At 36.3% G+C, this 19,870-nt stretch overlaps 1 protein-coding gene across 1 annotated transcript; it reads right to left on the reverse strand.

Annotated features, from left to right (window-relative positions):
* Positions 1–1,357: 1,357 nt before the first annotated feature.
* On the reverse strand, positions 1,358–19,594 carry gch1 (GTP cyclohydrolase 1). Its single transcript, XM_052153353.1, has 6 exons — positions 19,148–19,594; positions 14,127–14,236; positions 9,573–9,628; positions 7,281–7,312; positions 6,999–7,083; positions 1,358–5,614 (listed from the first exon to the last, which is right to left on the reverse strand). Exons 1-6 carry the CDS (start codon positions 19,503–19,505, stop codon positions 5,488–5,490), a joined length of 768 nt encoding a protein of 255 aa, XP_052009313.1. The 5' UTR covers positions 19,506–19,594; the 3' UTR covers positions 1,358–5,487.
* Positions 19,595–19,870: the final 276 nt, after the last annotated feature.

Here is a 19,870-nt window from a genome sequence, read left to right on the forward strand (position 1 = left end):
GTTCCAGGTTCAATACAAGTTAAGCCTAATCGACGCCTTCCAAAAATTAGCACCATTGACTTCAATTGTGAGTAACTGTAACCCAGATTTTTCCAAGTCTAAATATTTGTTTTGTGGTAATCAACATAATGCCACAAATGCTGTCGAATGAGCTGAACTTACTGAACACGGACTATTCCTTTAAGCTTTAGTATGTTTTTATCCAAATGCATTTGACTGCAACCATGCAGCAAAAATAAACAATGCTGTAACAGTTTTAACGTATACTTATGCTACCTTGGTATTCCGCAACACAATGAATTTTGCAGTTGATCATGCCTTTATCCTTGGATTGTTTTGTAATAGGTTCTGTACATTAGCATATTGCAACACATCCGATGCTGATTGATTTTATTTATTTTGTTTTTGTTGATTTTTTAAAACTTGCATCTATACTGTAACAAGGGTCTTTCTGCTCTTTGATTTATTTCTTTATTATGTTTTCGTTTTGTTACTTTCGAGAGCCGATGTCCTGTATTGACTGCAGGCTGACGTACATATACATATATAAAAAATATATATTTTAAAAGAATCCTATGTTTATGAAGAAAGAAAGAAAGAAAGAGCTAAAGAGCTAAATGTAAAAAGAAAAGAAAAACATGGTTATTTATAATTTAGAGATGCATGCTAGAGGCTGAGAGGTCATATCTAGAATAGGCTATGTAGAATAACAAATGGCAGTGCCTTTTTTTTTATTTGTATTTTTTATTCAGACATTTACCCCAAATGTAAAGGATTTTATATGGCTCTAAAATACAAACATAAGCATTGATGGTCAACACTTTAAATCATACAACGTCCATACGAGCTATTTACAATATGTTTGCTCCGGTTGTTTTTAAAGGAGCGTGCTGGTTGTTCATGTTCATCTGTATGCTTTAGGTACTTTCAATGATGATATGAAGTTATAAATTATAACGGTCTGTACAACACACAGATGCATATATATATTTTATTTGTTTGTGTGTGTGTTGCGAGCATGACACTGTGTATTCAGGTGAGAAAGAAACCACATTGCCTTGTAATCTTTGTTAGAAAATGTTTAGCATTTAAGCCGATTTCTCCTCCTCCAAATACCTGTGAGGTGTCACATCTGTATGATACCCAAAGGAAAGAGTCACTGCTCATATTAAAGCTATAGTTCATCCAAAAAAGTTGTTCCAAACCTGTATGACGTTCTTCCATAGTGCACAAAAGGAGATGTTTTGCATAATCTCCAAGCTACTCTTTTTCATTAAATTAAAGTAAATGGTGACTAATGCTGTCAAGTAAGGATTGAGTTGTATGTTAAGTCAAATGGACTACTGTTGTGTTGTTGTTGTTTGTTTTTTTTTGACCCTGGTTCTCAACCTCTTGAATTGAGCAGTCCAAATGTGGAACAACATGGGGGTGAGTAGTACAGAGTTTAAATTTGTGGGTGAACTGTCCCTTTAAGGCTATCTGTTTATTTTAGCACAGGCTTAAGATGAGATTCACTTAAAGATGATTCCTCTGAAATATTTTAAATCACTTCAGTCAAGAAAAGAAGAGCTTTCTTTTTTGATTGGCCATTGACTTGTTTCTGTGGGGGGCCCATGTGTATATATGTGTGTGTGTGTGTGTGTGTGTGTGTGTGTGTAATCTGGTTGTATGGGATGAAAATGGGAGATTATACTGTTGTGTGAGTGTGTGTTGGGTCTATAATGTTCTGTCTGTCCATTGAATGTGTTTTTTGTTTGTTTCATTGTGTCTGTGTTCAATTCTTGACATCTTTATAACAACCACAGATGAACAATATTAAAGGGTAACTTTTGGAAAGGATGCCATGTGTTTTTGTTTCTCTGATTTCAAACAAGATGTGTTTGAATGGTATGAAGGAAGCTTTGCCCTCCTATTCAGTGTAACCACATGAGTATGGGAGGAATTTACTGCCTCCTCTGGATTTCAACCAATCAGAGAGCCCCAAACAGATTTTTACTGCCAAGAGGCAGAGCTTTCTGTAAAATGAAAATGCTGTGTCACTCTCAACTGTTTTATAAACACATTGATAATGGGCCCCATGAAACTGTCACACAGGTGGACAGTCTTGTTCATCAAAGTTGTAAGGAAAAAGATTTAATAGAGAAATGAGATGTATTCCTATATGTAAATGAATGAAAGTGGTTTTAAATATATCTTGTTAGTGAATTCGTAATAATTAACTTGAGACTCAGTGCAAATATGTTTATCTGTTTATACTGAACCTTTTGAAATTTCTGCCTTTGCTTTGCTCTCTACTGAACCCCCTCAGATTCCACTACTTGGAAAAGACCAGGAAAGAAATGCTTTAAAAAGAAGACGATTTTACTTGATTTATTTTTGAAGATGAAATGATGATGAACATTTGAAGTGTATGAAAGGCTTATCGAGTCTTTAAAGAAGGCCACGTGAATAACACTAGATTTCTTAATATCAAGTGCTCATTTTCTTGACTCTGATTCTGATATGACGTGATTGTGACATTGAAACATCTTATATGCTGTCTTTAAAACCTCAAAAGCAACTGTAAAGTTGTATTTGGAAATGTTTTTGTCCAAACAAACTTGATAGAAATGATTAAAACACAAACACACACACACACGGGCAATACACTATCAATAAAACCATAGAAACTGTTGTTTCAGATTTTTAAGGGATAGTTCACCCAAAAATGAAATTCTGTCTTAATTTAGTCATCCTCATGTTGTTACAAAGCTGTATGAATTTCTTCAGATGGAGGGGGGGAAAAGTTGCAATGAAAGTGGATGGTGACTAACAATCTACCTAACATCTTTTGTGAAAAATAAAGTCATACAGGTTTGGAACAACATGAGGGTAAATAAATGATAACACAATTCTCAGAATTTTGGGTGAATGATCCTATCCCTTTTATATAATTAATTCTCGAAATGATACATATCTACAGTATATATTCTAACTTGTAAACATGTGTCAGAGTAAACATACAAAATATGTTCTACAAATGTAGAATCTTAAAATATTATTTTTCTTCATGGTTTTTAATTATAAAGATCACATCAATACAAGAACTTTCTGTATATCTCACATAGTGTGCAAAATCAGGGGCTACATTGACCTCGACTGCACCTTTCACCTTTGGTCTTTTTCCCAACAAATAATTACAAAATACAACCTTAAACGACAGCTATCACCATAAAGACAGAACATTTAGAAGGCTGGACCAGGTCATCACTTTAACATGCAATATTCAACATTTCAGACAGCTGATTTAATACATAAAATAATAGTGTTACACAAAACATGTTAAGACTTTGTAAATAATGTTAATGATGAGTTTAAACAAACACTTTGTTTGATCAAGCATAAAAACAGATGATACTGTGGGTCTGGGCACAATTATTGACTGAAGACACATTATATAAAATATTTTATAAGATTTACGAGTAAGTAAGGATCGATAAAACACTTTTGGGACAATTAATTTACAGAAAAGAAGCTACTAATGACTATATTGGTACCATGGTAATAATATTTGTTTTTGGACTTGGATCTTAGAAGTTCTTTGGAATAGCATGTAAATATCGGTATATGAATATTGCAATTATTTAGTACCGTGGTATTTCAAAGTACAATGGTTTTTGCATGTTTTTTGGACATACTGTACCATGGTAATATCATAGAAATATTTTTTAAATACCTTCAATATCCTATAAATATGATTAAATATGATAATAATTTGTCAAATGATTATGCTATTAACATGTTTTTAGACATATAACATGGTAATAGTATAGTAATCTCATAAAGGGATAGTTCACCCAAAAATTAAAATGCTCTAATCATTTACTCCCCCTCATGCCATCCCAGATGTGTATGACTGACTTTCTTCTCCAGAACACAAAGATTTTTAGAAGAATATCTCAGCTCTGTAGGTCCATAAAATGCAAGTGAATGGGTGCCAAAATTTTGAAGTTCCAAAATGCACATAAAGTCAGCATAAAAGTAATCCATATGACTCCAGTTGTTAAATCCATATCTTTTGATGCGATATGAGATTAAATTCTTTTGTGTTCAGCTGAAGAATGAGAATTTTCAGTTTTGGATGAACTATCCCTTTAAGCACCCTGTAAATATGTGAATATGGTAATAATTTATATCAAAGTATCATGGTATAACCATGTTTTTGTAAATGGTACTATGGTAATCTAATGTTTTTTTTTACATGTATCATAGCAATAAACATTTTGAAACAGTTTGAAGTACCTTAGAGTAGCAGGTAAAAACCATGGTATTTGAGTAAAGTAATCATTTAGTACCAAAGTGTATATATCAAAGTACAATGGTGTTGTCATGTTTTTTGGAGATGATCCCATGGTAATACTATGTAATTTTGCACATATACCATGGTAATACCATAGTAATCATTTTGAAGTACCTTGAGTACCATGTTAATATCATGGTATGTGAACAAGGTATTTATTATTTATATTAAGGTACATAGTATTACCATGTTTTTAGAAATGCATCATGGAAATACCATGTAAATATAATAAAACATCATCCAGGACCATGGTGTATATATCAACCATGGTGTATTACTATCTGATAAACAACTGTACCATGGTACCCCACACAGTACTTTTTTGTTAGGGTTATATTTGTCAAATCTTTCAGATTTTCGAAATGACATATTTCTCCCTTATCAAAAGATGAAAAAATTCTCATGCTACTAAGTTGCGCTTAATAGAGCGCAAATGTGACCCAACAGGAAAGAGATGTAAACAAATTTCGGTGGGTTTGGTGCTTGACAGTTTAGCGAGACCTAATTGTGCCATTTTGTCAGGTTAAAGTGATGGTTCACCCCAAAACTTTTTTTCTGTTAGCATTCACTCACCCTTATGTTGTTTTAAATCCATATGACTTGCTTGCTTCCATGGAAAATAAAAGCTGCAGCAAAATGGTAGCCTCAGTCACCATTCACTTTCATTGTATGGAAAAAGATGCAATTAAAGTCTATGGTGACTGAGGCTAACATTTTGCATCTCCTTTGTATTCCGTGGAAGAAAGAAATAGGGGTTTGAAACCAAAAAAGGCATGAATAAATAATGACCGTATTTTCATTTTTGGGAGAACTATCGCTTTAAACATTTGAAGGGATTATCGTTATCGAAAATACAATGTCTCCATGTAACAGCAACAAGCACAGTTTTGTCAATAGAGACTCCCAAAGCTCTACTGATTAAACATGATGAACCACAGAGAACAAGACCCCGATCACTGACATACATGCGAGCACACACACACACACACACGTGATACAGAGGAGATGTTTTATCGAGGTAACCGCCCCAGATGTGGGTGGGACACTATGTTACACAGCAGCAGTGCCTCATTTGGAGGCAGAAGCTCCTTTGAGATGAAGGGGTCTGGTCCGAGTTTTTTGGCAGTGGGGTGCGAAGACCGACCCTCTCAGCTCCGGATCAGGGTCAGGAACTCGTCTCGTGTCTTGGGGTCCTCCCGGAAAACGCCCAGCATGGTACTAGTCACTGTCTTGCTGTTCATCTTCTGGACGCCTCTCATGACCATACACATATGACTGGAGAACAGAAAAGAAAAGGAACATAATGCTACTGTTTAAAAATGAAACTTAAGAAAACACAATTGTTATATATTAACCGTGGCTGTGTGTATTACTGTATAACTATTAACACATCTACATTGTGATGTGACCAGTGAATTAATCATTACTGTAAATTGATGTTGCTTTTAATTAAAGTTTAACATAAATGCATTATGAACTAACAATGAACATTTGAATCTTAATATGTAAATTAACATTAACCAAGATTAATAAATGCTGTAATAAAACGTTTTCATTTTTAGTTCACGATACCTAAAGAATTAACTAATGTTAACAAATACAATCTTATTGTAAAGTGTTACCAATATTAAATGATTGTAAATACAATATGTGGTACAATTGAATACATTTGATTAATTCTTGTATTATTTTAAAAAAACATGATTTTTTTTTTTTTTTTGTCCCAAAGTGCCACTTTTCTCTTTTACTTTTATTCTAAATTCTATCTTTAAAGGAATAGTTCACTCTCTCATCATTTAATCACTATTATGCTTTTCCAGATGTGTATGACTTTCTTTCTTCTGCATAACATAAATTATAATTTGATAATTTTTTAGAAGAATATCTCAGCTCTTTAGGACCATACAATACAAGTGAATAGGTGCCAAAATTGTGATGCCTCAAAAAGCACATATAGCCATCATAAAAGTTATCCATATGACTCTAGTGTTATAATCCATAACTTCAGAAGCTGTTTGTAGGTGTGGGTAAGAAACAGATCAAAATGTAAGTCCTTTTTTGCTAGAAATTTGTCTCCCGGCCCAGTAGGGGGCAATATGCATTAAGAATACAAATCACCAAAAACACAAGAAGAAGAATGTGAACATGAAAGTTAAAGTGAAGATTGTATGAGCATGGAGGAGATTGTATACTGAAAAAGGACTTAAATATTGATCTGTTTCTCATCCACACCTATCTTATCACTTCTGCAGACATTTATTTAACCACTGGAGTCTGATATACTTCTATGTTTCCTTTATGTGATTTTTGGAGCTTCACACATTTGGCATGGCATGAGGGTGAGTAAATGTTGAGAGAAAAAAACTTTCATTTTTGGGTGAACTATCCCTTTAAAAACTTATTTTAATCACCTTCAACAAAGTGGAAGTCTTTTGTCTCAAACTATCTTAAATTGCAGTGATTCACATTACCAACATAAATCTGTAGCAATTCAAAAAAGATTAAGTCACTGCATAGTGACTCATAGACCAGGAACATTTTATTTAGTGACAAACAGCTGTTTAGGGCAGTACTGTAATGGAGTTTGTTGCTATTCAGAGTGTTGTGAGAGGAAAAATATTCTAAAAGCCAAAGAGTTTCATTCACATATTGGACATACGTTGCCTCGACAACCACCCCGACTCCGGCAGGCTGTAACGCTTCAGTGATGGCGACAGCAATCTGTTTGGTCAACCGCTCTTGAACTGAAATAAAATAAACACAGACAAAATCAGTCCCAAATTATTGACACCATCTCTGACATCTCAACATTGTGTTGAACAACTATTAAAGAAACAAACATTTTGGTCTTTTGTTTGCATTTATTTAAATATTTCATATAAATAGGACATGGAAGAATCACTACAAATATTATTAGATGTGTCTGGAAAGGGGTTGTTACCTTGCAATCTCCTGCAGTATATCTCAACAATCCTGGTGTAAAAAAAGTTGGGGAAAAACAAGATACAGTCAAGAGCTATACACAAAACCACAACTATAATTCTCTCTCAGTTTTAAGTTATGTAATTAAAGATAATAGTAGAAGGAATAGTACACCCAAAAATGTAAATACTCATAGAAAAATGTATCTCTTCCTCATCCACATGCCATCCCAGACATGTATGACTTTCTTCTGCTGAACAAAAATGATGATTGTAAGAAGAATATTTCAGCTCTGTAGGTCCATACAATGCAAGTGAATGGTGACCAGAATTTTGAAGCTCCACAAAACACATTAAGGTTGTGTAACGAAGTTCAAGGAATGCATGGGAAGGAGGAAGCTGGGACCGGCTTGACAAACACGTAAACATTTGTTATACAACGTAAAAAACAAAACTAAATACTCCCGCCGCCCCTTACTGGAACGCGAGACCGGTGTGGCACACAGGTGGAACTCATTCACCAATTTTCTTCCCCGTCTCGCTTTGCCCAGACACTGCCGAGCCACACCCTGCTCGCCACATACCCCCATTGCCAAACTCAGGCCGGGAATTCTCTGGGCTGTGACCTACTCCCCCTAGGGAGGGTGTTGGCGTGTCAGGATGGTCTCCAGGTTCGACCCGCACGAGCCTGGGAACAGGACGAGGGGGTGGGGGGTGAATACAGAGAGAGGAGAGAGAGACGGGCTCGCCAGACACGCTGTTGACTGTTCCTCAGCCACTCCTACGTCCCCTGACAGACGGCAGCAGTTCATCCACCTTCTGGCGGACGGCAGTGGCTCCTCTGCTTCCTGTCGGACGGCAGCGGCGAGGGCTCCACGACAGCGCATCCTTCCCCCTTCTCGGGTTTCAGCACCAGCGTGGAATGCATGGGAAGGAGGAAGCTGGGACAGGCTTGACAAACAGTCAACAAGGAACTCATTCACCACTTATCTTCCCGGCCTCGCTCTGCCCAGATGCCGCTTGGCCCCGCCCTGCTCACCACAGGTTGCATAAAAGTATTTTATATGACTCCTCCAGTGGTTTAATCCATGTCTTGTGAAGCAAACCAATCCATTTTTGGGTGAGAACATACCAAAATATAACTAATTTTTCACTTTAAACTTTGACATCAGCAGTCTCCTTGGCGATCATGATTTCTGCATACGTCAAGCACAAGCAAGTTTAACCGAGTTTGAAATCATGATGGTGTCAAGAGACTGCAGTGGCAAGATGTACAAACCACTGCAGTATTATGGATTACTTTTATGTTTCCTTTATATGTGCTTTTTGGAGCTTAGAAGTTTGGGTCACCATTCACTTCATTGTAGGGACCTACAGAACTGAGATATTCTTCTAAAAATCTTCATTTGTAGAAGAAAGTCATACACGTCTGGGATGGCATGAGGGTGAGTAAATGATGAGAGAATTTTCATTTTGGGGTTCATTAGTCAGAAGCAATATTCATCATATCAGAGTTTATTTTACCAGTAATTAATTATATATTTTAGCAATTATAAATGCAAGGAGTACTAAATGTACTGTGATTAACAGTGTGGAACAGCTGATATCTACATGACTACTGACGTTGCATCTTCATTAGAGGAGTGCAGTATTACTGTATGTTTGGTACAGTGAAAGGGCTAAGCCACAGGTATTGGGGTCAGATTGGATCAAGCTTCTCTTTGTCACTCACACATTGTATCTAATCCTCTTAGAGACACTTACTCACTTCTTCAAACACACACACACACACACACACACACACACACACACACACACACACACACACACACACACGGTGGAGTATCTTTATTTCACAAGCAAACAACAGCCCTGAAGGAGAGACAGCCATTAATCCCCTTCACTTGAGTTATCGCTGCAGGTATATCTGAAAAAATGCTGCCTTGACGCAGGGTGAAATTCAGTGTGAAGAGGTTCTTAAGGATTAATTTAAACATATTTTGTGCCAAACTTTTGTAATATATGTGGAAAAACAAAGTATGTGAACAAGCCTTGATATTGCTACATTCAGTGTCATACAGAGATGAAGACATTAAAACAAAATTTAGGCTGGTGACTTATTACACAAAAAACATTGAAATACTTTTTTTTTTAATAAATGTTAAACGTACATAAACGGCTTAATAAACATACTAAATAATGTCTTAAAGAAAATCAAAAAATGCAGAGAGGTTTCTGTGCGGTTTAGGTTTAAAAACAATAGAAGTTCATGAAAAGTGCCCACAACAATGCTTTTTGTATATTTCACTTACCGTGCCAATTTACTTAGTCCAAGAACTCTCTTGTTCGGGAGGTAACCTATATGAACCTGTGGAAAAAACACAATGCATTAAAGGAATTACCAAAAAAAAATATTTTGATTCGTCTCTCTTTTTCTTAAAAAAAAAAAACAGAAAAGCTCATTTCTATGTAACAGTGAGGCACTTACAATGGAAGTGAATTGGGCCAATGTTTGGAGGGATTAAAGACAGAAAAGTGAATCTTCTAATTTTATAAAAGCACTTACATTAATCTGATAAAACTCATGTATTATTTGAGCTGTAATGTTGTTTAAATTTTTTGTGGCAGACTACTGTTCTAGGCGATTCGAGAGTTTATAGCATTACATCATCATGGCAACGAATATATCTTGCATATAACTTTACACAAAAAAGGTAAGTAAGCGACTTTATCACACTAAAATCATGTTTACATCATGTGGCTATACTTTTGAAACAGTGATTATTTTAATATTTACTGATTGGCCTCATTCACTTCCATTGAAAATACCTCACTGTAACCTGGATTTTTGCTTTATTTTAAGGAAAGGAGAAACAAGTCGAAATCATATTTTGTGGTCATCAACATTATGCTACAAATGCTGTCGTCTGAACTTCTATTCGATCTGGAATATTCCTTTAACTGACAACAGGAATATCTAACTACTTAACAGGTGTTACACAGCAAGGCAAAATATGAAGGAAACAAAACCATAGACTCAAGAGAGACTCTGAGAGAGCACTGGGAAGCTACAAGGCACAGCCGACATAAGTCCTATCGAGGTCATTTACAGGTTGAATGATCAAGTTCAAGTTCAAGTTCCTTTTATTTGTACCCGTAGGTAGATTTGTTTTGCAGTGTCAGAGTCAGAGTTATCCACACAATTTTTACGACAAACACAGACAATACACATTTGACAACAATAAAATAGAATAGATAAAATACATAAAAATAAAGAAACATAGCTTTTGTGTCATCTGTGCATTTTGTTCCTCTGATTGATGGCTTCTGGAACAAAGCTATTTTTATACCGCTTTGTTCTGCACTTTGGGACTATATACCTTCGTCTGGAGGGAAGAAGCTGAAATTCCCTGTGCAGAGGATGGGCATCATCATTTAAAATTGATCAACAAGTTCAAGATATAGAGAGTGAAACGGTGGATTTATAGAGCCATATCTCTATGCATATGCTCGGAAGTGGCTGCACGCCTGACAGTCACACTACCATCCACCCCCCACTCCTCTAGCTTAACCTCCTCTATGCAGTCGAACTGAAATGTCACCACCAATTTGATGAAGCATCCCAGAGAAAGGGCAGCATCAACAGGCATGCAATGATTTGTCTTTGCTTTTTTCTTTTTCTCTCTGTTCTTATGCGATAATACCACACGTCTTTGAACTCTCATTCAGGGCCGCCAAACTCCACTCGACATTGTCCAAAAGCATCGCTTACGGATTAAAAATTATTTAAAGAGCATCTGGATTGCACTGGTAAATTTGCAGCTGAAAGAATGTTAGATCGACAGGTTAGCGTAAGACCGGTGGCGGCTGTATAGTAGATACTTTTCCATTTAGATTTCTGAGCCAAGTGGATTTTGAATGTAACTTCCAAATAAAAGTTTATTTGTATCTTTGATAATTAACTTGCACTTTTATTGAAGTAAAAGAAAATATACTTGTCTACTATTCTGTGGTTGGAATCACCCATTCACATGTCTACATGTATTCAGTGCAATTGAGTAGCAGCTTACGTAGATCATACACTCGAAAATTGCATGAAAATTGCATATCTATCTATCGTATATATTAATATTTAATATTATAGTTTTATGTATTATTATCATTAATATATACAATAGATAGATAGATAGATTATATATATAATATTTATAATTATTATAATTTATAATTAATGCCTTTTTCTTTCTTTGTCTCATTCTTCTGCTATAACTGCTACACTACTCTAGCTAGTACTGAAATTTGGCAGTGCGATACTGCAGATATTTTTGACTTTTGTATGGTAAATATTAATATGAATCTGCTAAATGACTAAATGTAAATGATTTAGTCATTTAGTCAATGATTTAGTCATGAGCCTGGAGCACATTTTTGCCATGGAACACAAAAAAGTCCAGTGGAATCAAAATGTCAAAGATGCTCTTTTCCATACAATAAAACTGCAAGGCGATCACTGGTTGACAAGTTCAGTTGTAATTTTTGCTTTGTTTAATAAAAACAAATTATATATTAGGTAGGGATATGAACCATAATTGACCCCAGAAACTCATTTAATAAAAAAAGCCATAGTGGCTTCAACTTCCATTTTCTTTAATATTTTTTGTGCCAAATTCTACAGAAGTGACAATTTTGTTCTCTTATTCACATGCAATGGAAACACTGCTTTATTTGTAATATATTTGCAATATTCTGATTTTGTGCATAAATTAAATGCGTAGCTTGGATGGAAACTACTGTCAGTAAAATAAAAAACCGATGCGGGGCAATAGTGTACCTTGGTTCCAGCGTGTTTATCTGTTATCTATTGTCTAACAGAAATAAAGCATTTGTCTTGTAACACTCTTGGCCTTGAGAGGTGCTCAAATGATTTTCCCCCAAACTATTAGTAGCATGGAGGGCGGCGGGGCCGGGCCGGAATGACGCACTCCCGGACCCCAATCAGCCTGATGAGGCAAGCGAGGGATAAAGGTGACTGGAGATGGCAGTACGGAGAGAGAGAACTATGGCAGCTGCCCTGTATGTGTTTATGTTTGTGTGTTTTTGTTTAAGTTTATCATTAAACTTTATTTATATTGTAAAGCCGGGTCTCACCTCCTCCTTTCCCTTATAACCCCTTTACACTATTATTGTAAAAAAAATGTCAATACAAATATTAATTCTTAGCATTAGAATATTTAAATAGCATTGTGAGGTAAAATATCACAATATTTTGAAACAAGGGACGTCTATTGGGTCTACTCTACGTCTAGGTGCTTGATGCCCCTCGTGATGGACACTTTAAGACTGTTAAGGGGACAATCAAGGAGACAGTGGACACTGAAGCGAAAGGGAAAGGGGGAAAAAAGAAAAGAGAATGGACACACACCCTTTTGAAAGAAATTGATGCGTCATTATCTTGTTGTGGATGCAGCAAGAGGCGAGGTAAATAGATGAGGAGGGATAAGGGCCCGCGCTGCTGACGACAGGGAGCTATCAGCGGGGGAAGCAGCGGAAACAACGGCCCTCCAACAGCATCTGACAAACAAAATTGCAAGTGGCGAACAAAAACAAATGTTGCGTGTGCTTGATCAATAGCTCAGTCTATCATCAGCAGCCTTTTGTGGCGTGAAAGGATCGACAGTGTCTCTTTTGTTTTAAATGGCAGACACCTGCAGGGATATGAGCTGGAGGGAGGTACTAAATGTCAAACCTGGAGGATTAAGAGTGGGCATTGTTTTTGACTGAGATACAGCTTGTTTGAAGTACCTTCTAGATCTTCCAGGGAAGTTGAATTATAGCTAATTAAATTGGTTATTGACAGATTCCATATCACTTTTTTTTCCCAGATGCATCAGAAAACAGGAAGCCATTTCTGATGTAAGATGGCTAAATCTCAGAAAGAAATGTCCCATCACAACCCCAAATCCAAAGAGAAACACTGCATAAATTCACTTTCTTACGGAGTATTTTTGTCTTGTTTTCCAGTAAAAAGATGACATAATGGCATATAATATTGTATCTTGTTTTCAGAGAAATCTAACAAAGTTTAGTAACATTTATGCATATATAAAATAACAAATTGCCAATGGGGTTAGAAAAAAAAACTTGATTCAACTGGAAGAAATGAGTTTATTTGTCTTACCATCGGAAAATAGTTTTTCTTTTTAAGAAAAATCTAACTAAATTTTGTAAGATTTCTCTGAAACCAAGACTTAATATCTTATGTCATTCTGCTTTTAAGTATATTTTATTGTTTTAAGGATATTATGATATTTTTCCCAGGGGGGAAAAAGAAAGAATACACAGTAATAAAATTCTTTTTTGAAGTAAAAATGAAACCTATTTTAGGACTATTAAGAATTTTTGCATTGTGAACATTTTAATGACAATTAAACACATTATCCTTCTAAATTCTCATTACTGAAATGTGAAAACATTATTCTATTTTATTTAAACTTTTAATCAAGGTCATGGTAGTACTTGTTGCACTGCCATAAATAAAAAGATTTAAATGTAAAACAAATTATTACATTAATTAGAATAATACAACAAGATATTACTGTAATAATAATCTGTTTAATTGTCATGAGGGCTTCATTTTACTTAAGCTAAATATAATGTATTATTTTTGTGGGGGTAAATTTGACCTAGACTTTACTAGACCATTTTTGTAAGATTCACCCCATTGCAGTTAATTTTATAAAATGAAATACATTTTAGAATAAAAAGACAGAATAAAACACAAGTATCTTCTATAGATAGGATGAAAAGGTGACATAGTGTAGTTACGGTTGTTTTTCTTTTATGAGTGAAAATGGAAACAATCTTACCCGACCAAAAATAGGAACTAAATGGTGTTCACACATGGAAAACATGTCAATGTCCTTCACAATCACCATCTCATCATGATCTTCGTCAAAGATTGCATCATTCAGGACATCTGCAAAAAGGTAAAACAACAATCAACAAGATCAGACAGGTCGCAGTCAGTTGAGAGATATGACACCTGATCAAATAGTTTCATTCACCTTTACTACAGGATGAACAAACTAGTTCCTTATATGACCCATATGCACTCTTCTTGTTGTCCTCCTGTATCATTTCTCTTTGCTCATATCATTGCTCAAATATATCCTGTTTGATCTAATTGTGGGAATGCACACTATTCTCTTTGTGGGGCTTTTTAATTTCCTGGCCGCCAATCTCTGGAAAGGTTTCTGTGGAAACATGGTAAACTGATTGTGAGGCTTCAGGGTCTGTTGTGAATTGACTTTGATGCATGTGGCTGCTACTTTTGGGCAGTCATTGCATGGAGCAGAAAAGATGACAATTGATTGATTGTTGGGCTGTTTTTATGTCTGTGATCACTCTGGCAACAGGTGCATTCAACAGGCATCGTGGCATTCTTTTAAATCTTTACTTTTTTTTAATAGAATAAGAGTGGTGTTTGCCCGTGCAGAACTTGCCACCATGATGCTAAGGTGTTGTGGGTGGTTTTTAGCATATTGCAAGGGGTTGCTGGGGTGTTTCAATGGTTGCCAGGGCATTGCTATATTGTAGCTAAGCTGCTCGCATGGTTTTTAGCATGCTAAAATGTAGTTGCTAGTGCATTCTAAGCGGTTACCAGGACATTACTTTACAGTTGCTATTGTGAATGGTAACTAGGGCTTTGCTATTGTGTTGTTGGTGGTTGCTTGGTGTTTACATGCAGGCGTAAGTCTTTATAATATAAAACGTAGTGTATAAGATTTTTCACCTGTTTTATCGTCCACAGGATGAAAATCATAAGTCTGATCACTTAGAAAAATAACAGCACACCTCTCCTCCACAAGCCACACAATTTGAGATACCACTCATGCTCGTAGCACAAACAGTACTGGAGTTAAAGGGTTAGGGGTTTGTGCAAATCTTTAACCCTAAGTATAAGCAATAGACATAGTGAAGCTTTCCTTAAAGGGGTAGTTCACCTAAAAATTGGGATCACACTCATGCCATCCCAAATGTGTATGATTTTCCTTCTTCAGCAGAACACAAACAAACATTTTTAGAAAAACATCTCAGCTCTGTAGGTCCATATAATGCAAGTGAATGGTGATCAAACATTTAAAGCTCCAAAAATCACATAAAGGAAACATAAAAGATATCCATATGACTCCAGTGTTTAAAACCATATATTCAGAAGCAATATAATAGGTGTGGGTGAGAAACAGAACAATATTTAAGTCTTTTTTTACTCTAAATCTCCACTTTAACTTTCATATATAAAAGCGAAAGTGTAGATATAGAGTTAAAAAGGAATTTTAAAAAGGATTTTAATGTGTTTCTCACACCAATTATATAACTTTTTTTTGGAGCTACAAATGTCTGATCACCATTCACTTGCATTATATGGACCTACAGAGCTGAGATATTCTTCTAAAAATCTTAGTTTGTGTTCTGCTGAAGAGAAAAATACATACACATCTGGGATGGCATGAGGGTGAGTTAATGATGAGAGAAATGTAATTTTTGGGTGAACTATCCCTTTAAAAACAAACTGAATACATTGTTAATTAAGGTGGTTTAATACGTTATTTCAATGTTGTTTCAGTGTTACAAGAACAAAAAGAGACTTTTGTGAATTTTTAAACATTATCTGGTGATAGAATACCCAATTTACTCCCTGCATTTATCGTAGTGCTGTTCTGTTTGGTTTTTAACCAGTGTGCTTTTCAGAAAACAAACTGTTCTGTTTAACTACAGCAGAGTTGTATTTAACCGGAGGGCAGCAGCTGTTAAGAGAGAACTGTCATCAAGCGCGTCATAAACAAACAGCCACTTTCAAACGCACACGCGTAACACATGAAAAGGTCTCACGTATGACGGTGGCACTGACAAAAAGAACAGGAAATCAAATCAACATCCCCCAAAGTCATCTTTCAGCCTCACTGCCACCGTCACACACACTCAATTAAACACACACACACGCAATTACACTCACACACAAATTTACACACCAAGGCAAACATATACTTGAAATACAATAAGTAACCATAGAAACCCATTTAAATTGTGAGGATTTCAACGAGCAGAGCTCTGGCTAAGGGTGATGTTAGTGCGAGTGAGGGCATGGCTTGTTCTTCATCCCTAAAATAAGAGACGGCTAGATGGCATCCATCTAGCCAGTGGGGGCAGGGTGCAACAAAGAATACAGAAAAGAGACTGCACGAAGCTGTGTAAATGCCGTAAATAACATGATATCTCTTTTTTAATATCTTTATAAAATAAAGGGAACCCGAAGACCACAACAATACCATAAATTATACGGAAACTTAATGACATATTGTATAAAGCAGTATTTCTCAACTGGTGGACCCATTATTTATATAGCGCATTTCAAAATACAGTGAATAAAATGCAACTAACCATATAAACATGCATAGTTAGGATCACAAAATCAACTTTTTAAAAAGAGAAGGCGTTTCCCATATATTTGTTGTTGACATCAAAGGCAATGCGTCCAATCAAGCTACAGTATTTTACAGAATAATTAATGTAAGTGCTTTTATAAAATTATAAGCTTCACATTTCTGCCTTAAACCCTAAAAAAATTGAAGGCACTTCCTTTGTAAGTGCCTCATTGTAATCTTTCGCCTGAAATTACAAATGCTGTTGATTGAGCTTAAATTGTATTGAACCCAGAATATTATTTTTTATAATTTTGCATATTGTTGGGCCTATACAGTTCAAGTTAACATTTTCAGTTTTTTGTTTAAAAGGCATTAGTTACTTTTCCACAAGAAACAATTTTGGTACTGTGTTGGGTCGACACTTGATCTCCTATGTCAAATCTGGACCCTGAAGCAAAACCATTAGATTACCACTGCAATAAAGCATACAAAGTAGTTAACTTACAGAAATATAATTCTGATTTTTTTGTGTGTGTGTATGGTCAGTTGCATTGGTAAATGTGCAAAAAACTTTCATACTGTATGTAATAATGATCATGATGATATTTTTGTACCACAATGTTCATGTTGAGACAAATCATGTATGGCCTATTTTACAATACGGAGATTAACAACATAACCTACTGTTTGACGTAACCAAGTCAGATGGCCTCCAACATTCAGGCACATCCTGTCTACAAACAGTTTCCATTTCACTGGGCAGTCACCCACCACCCATTTTGAGCATGCAAAAATGCAAAAACTCACTAAACATAAATGCATTGATACCCTAATTTATGACACATGTGGGACAAACTGTATTCTGCCTCAAAGTGGTTTAACGCCAAGACACTTAAAATATCTTAATGCAAAAAAACAAATGCAGAGTATTTAAAAAAAAAAAAAAACAGCATTTTTTAACAGACATCAAACATTTTACTGAAGAGGAATATCGTTGCTAGGGTGCTCTGGGTGATTGCTTACTGGCCCAAGTAAAAAAAAAGCCAAGTCTCTATGACATTCTGATCCCTATTTATGGCTTGAGTACCTCCTAAAATGCAAGTCTAATGATTTTATTGTCCACCAAGCAAATGTTACAGAACAAGTAATGTCAAAGTTTAAAAATCAGTGTTAAGGGTTTGATCAAATCCCTAATCTTAAATATGAGCAATAGTAAAAGTGATGCTTGCCTTTGATTGCACTCCTCATAAAGAGGAAAATCATAGTTTAGAACAATCCCAGAAACGACACATTACGCTGGAGGGGTAGTGCACATTTCAGCCAAACATGTCGAAGAAAGAAAGACTTTGCATTAGTAATTTCTTATCGGATACGCACTTCACAGTGACATTGCATATCATTCCCATTGTGAACTGTGAACTGTGTGCAAGAGATGCAGTCGGTTGAGGTCAATGGGGGCAGAAGTCTGTTTTATGAGCGCTCTCTAAGATCATGGGGTAGATGTGGAACATTATTACATTCCACATGCATGGCCCTTGACAATGCTGTACAAACCAGGTCCAGATGTGCTGTTTTCTATGTATGGCTGTTGTTGATATGTGGGCAGCGCCCGGCTCCACCACTTAGACAGCAGCCTTAGACTGACCAATGGCAATTGTGCAAGATGTTCTTTTAACCTTTGCTTTGAGGTGGAGTAGATTACCTGTTGAGTCAGTTTTGTGAGAGATGAATGGTCTGTGGAGTCGGACTTTAAACGGTTTTCATGATAACTGGGAGGAAAGCAACTCTGAAATAAATGTTTTAATAAGGAATGTAATAGAAGGAAACAAAAGCAAGAAGCAATCAGGCATGAAGTGTCTACTTGGAGGATTAGTAGCCACTCAATAATGAAAAATGCATTAAAGGTGAATTATAAGGTAAATAAGACATGTACTACATACGTTAACAAGAAGTATTTAATACCAGGCGTATGCACTATTTTCAATGGTTGGTCTGATGTACACATGCGTCAGATGGACGTCTTGTCGGTGCGTTGCGTTTTTAATAGCCTACAGTTGAATACAATAAACGGTTGAGATTTTAAAAACGAGTTCCGTTCGATTGCGCTTCGTCTAGCTTTTTGGAACGCAAAAACGCGTCCTGAACGTTCCAGAAGTGTTAAAACGTTTGTAAAATGTTGTAAAACGGAATATAAACGTAATAATGTTGTATTTATTGCGCTTTAATTTTTATTTCGTTTCATAAGTACGGTGAGTTGAGTAAAGTACCCTTTTCAAAGATGCCCTGATTTTTTTACGTTTTAAAAACTCTTACATGAGGGATAAAAATTGAGCAATAATGCTTCTATTAAAAAACTCTTACATGAAGGAGAAAAATTGAGCAATAATGCTTCTAGTAGCCTAAACTTGAAGCGTTAAATGCGCGTCACGTGTAAATGAACAGTCAGCTGTCATGTAACTCACCGATAATTTTTTCCTGATATCCCTTGGTAAAGAACTGCATGGCAGTGGCGGCTCTCCAAGGGGTTTTCAGGAGTCCCTGACGCTGCGGATCTTCCCCAAGACCCCTGAGAATTGTAGTGTATGCGGCAGCGATGCTCGGCAGGCTCATTTCATTGTCCTCCACACTTCGAGTGCGCTCTTCCCGCCAGCTCTCCATCACGCTCGAGGACGGCAAGGAACTCGGGTCTCCTGCAGCACCACCAGCGCTCCATCCGGGCATCTTCAGCCGGCCGTCAAAGTGCAGCCCATTGACTGCAGTGTCTTTACCTTCTGTTTCATTTTCACTTTGATTCATCTGTTTTGGTTTAGAGCGCTCCATACTCGAGTTCCTCAAATCCTGGTTTAATGATACTATCTCTTTAAGAAACAATGTTACAGGTGTAGTGGTCAAATTTGAGTGAAGTTCAGCGGTTACGATACTCTTATCAAACTCGCCGCAGCCGAGGTCTTTATAAACATTGGCTAATCCTTGCGAGTTCCGATTGGTCGAGAGGCGCGGTTGCGTCACTCCACCAGGTTCCTATTGGTCGAGAGGCGCGGTTGCGTCACGCTGCCTCTGTCTAGTAAGAGAATGAGGTCTCCTATTCACATTTAAGTGATGTCTCGAAGCGAAGCACATCACCTCAGGGGATTGAAGAGACCTTTGGGTGATATTACCTTATTGGTATTTCTAATGCACTGTTG

This window comes from Xyrauchen texanus, chromosome 22, assembly GCF_025860055.1.
Source record: "Xyrauchen texanus isolate HMW12.3.18 chromosome 22, RBS_HiC_50CHRs, whole genome shotgun sequence".
Taxonomy (NCBI): domain Eukaryota; kingdom Metazoa; phylum Chordata; class Actinopteri; order Cypriniformes; family Catostomidae; genus Xyrauchen; species Xyrauchen texanus.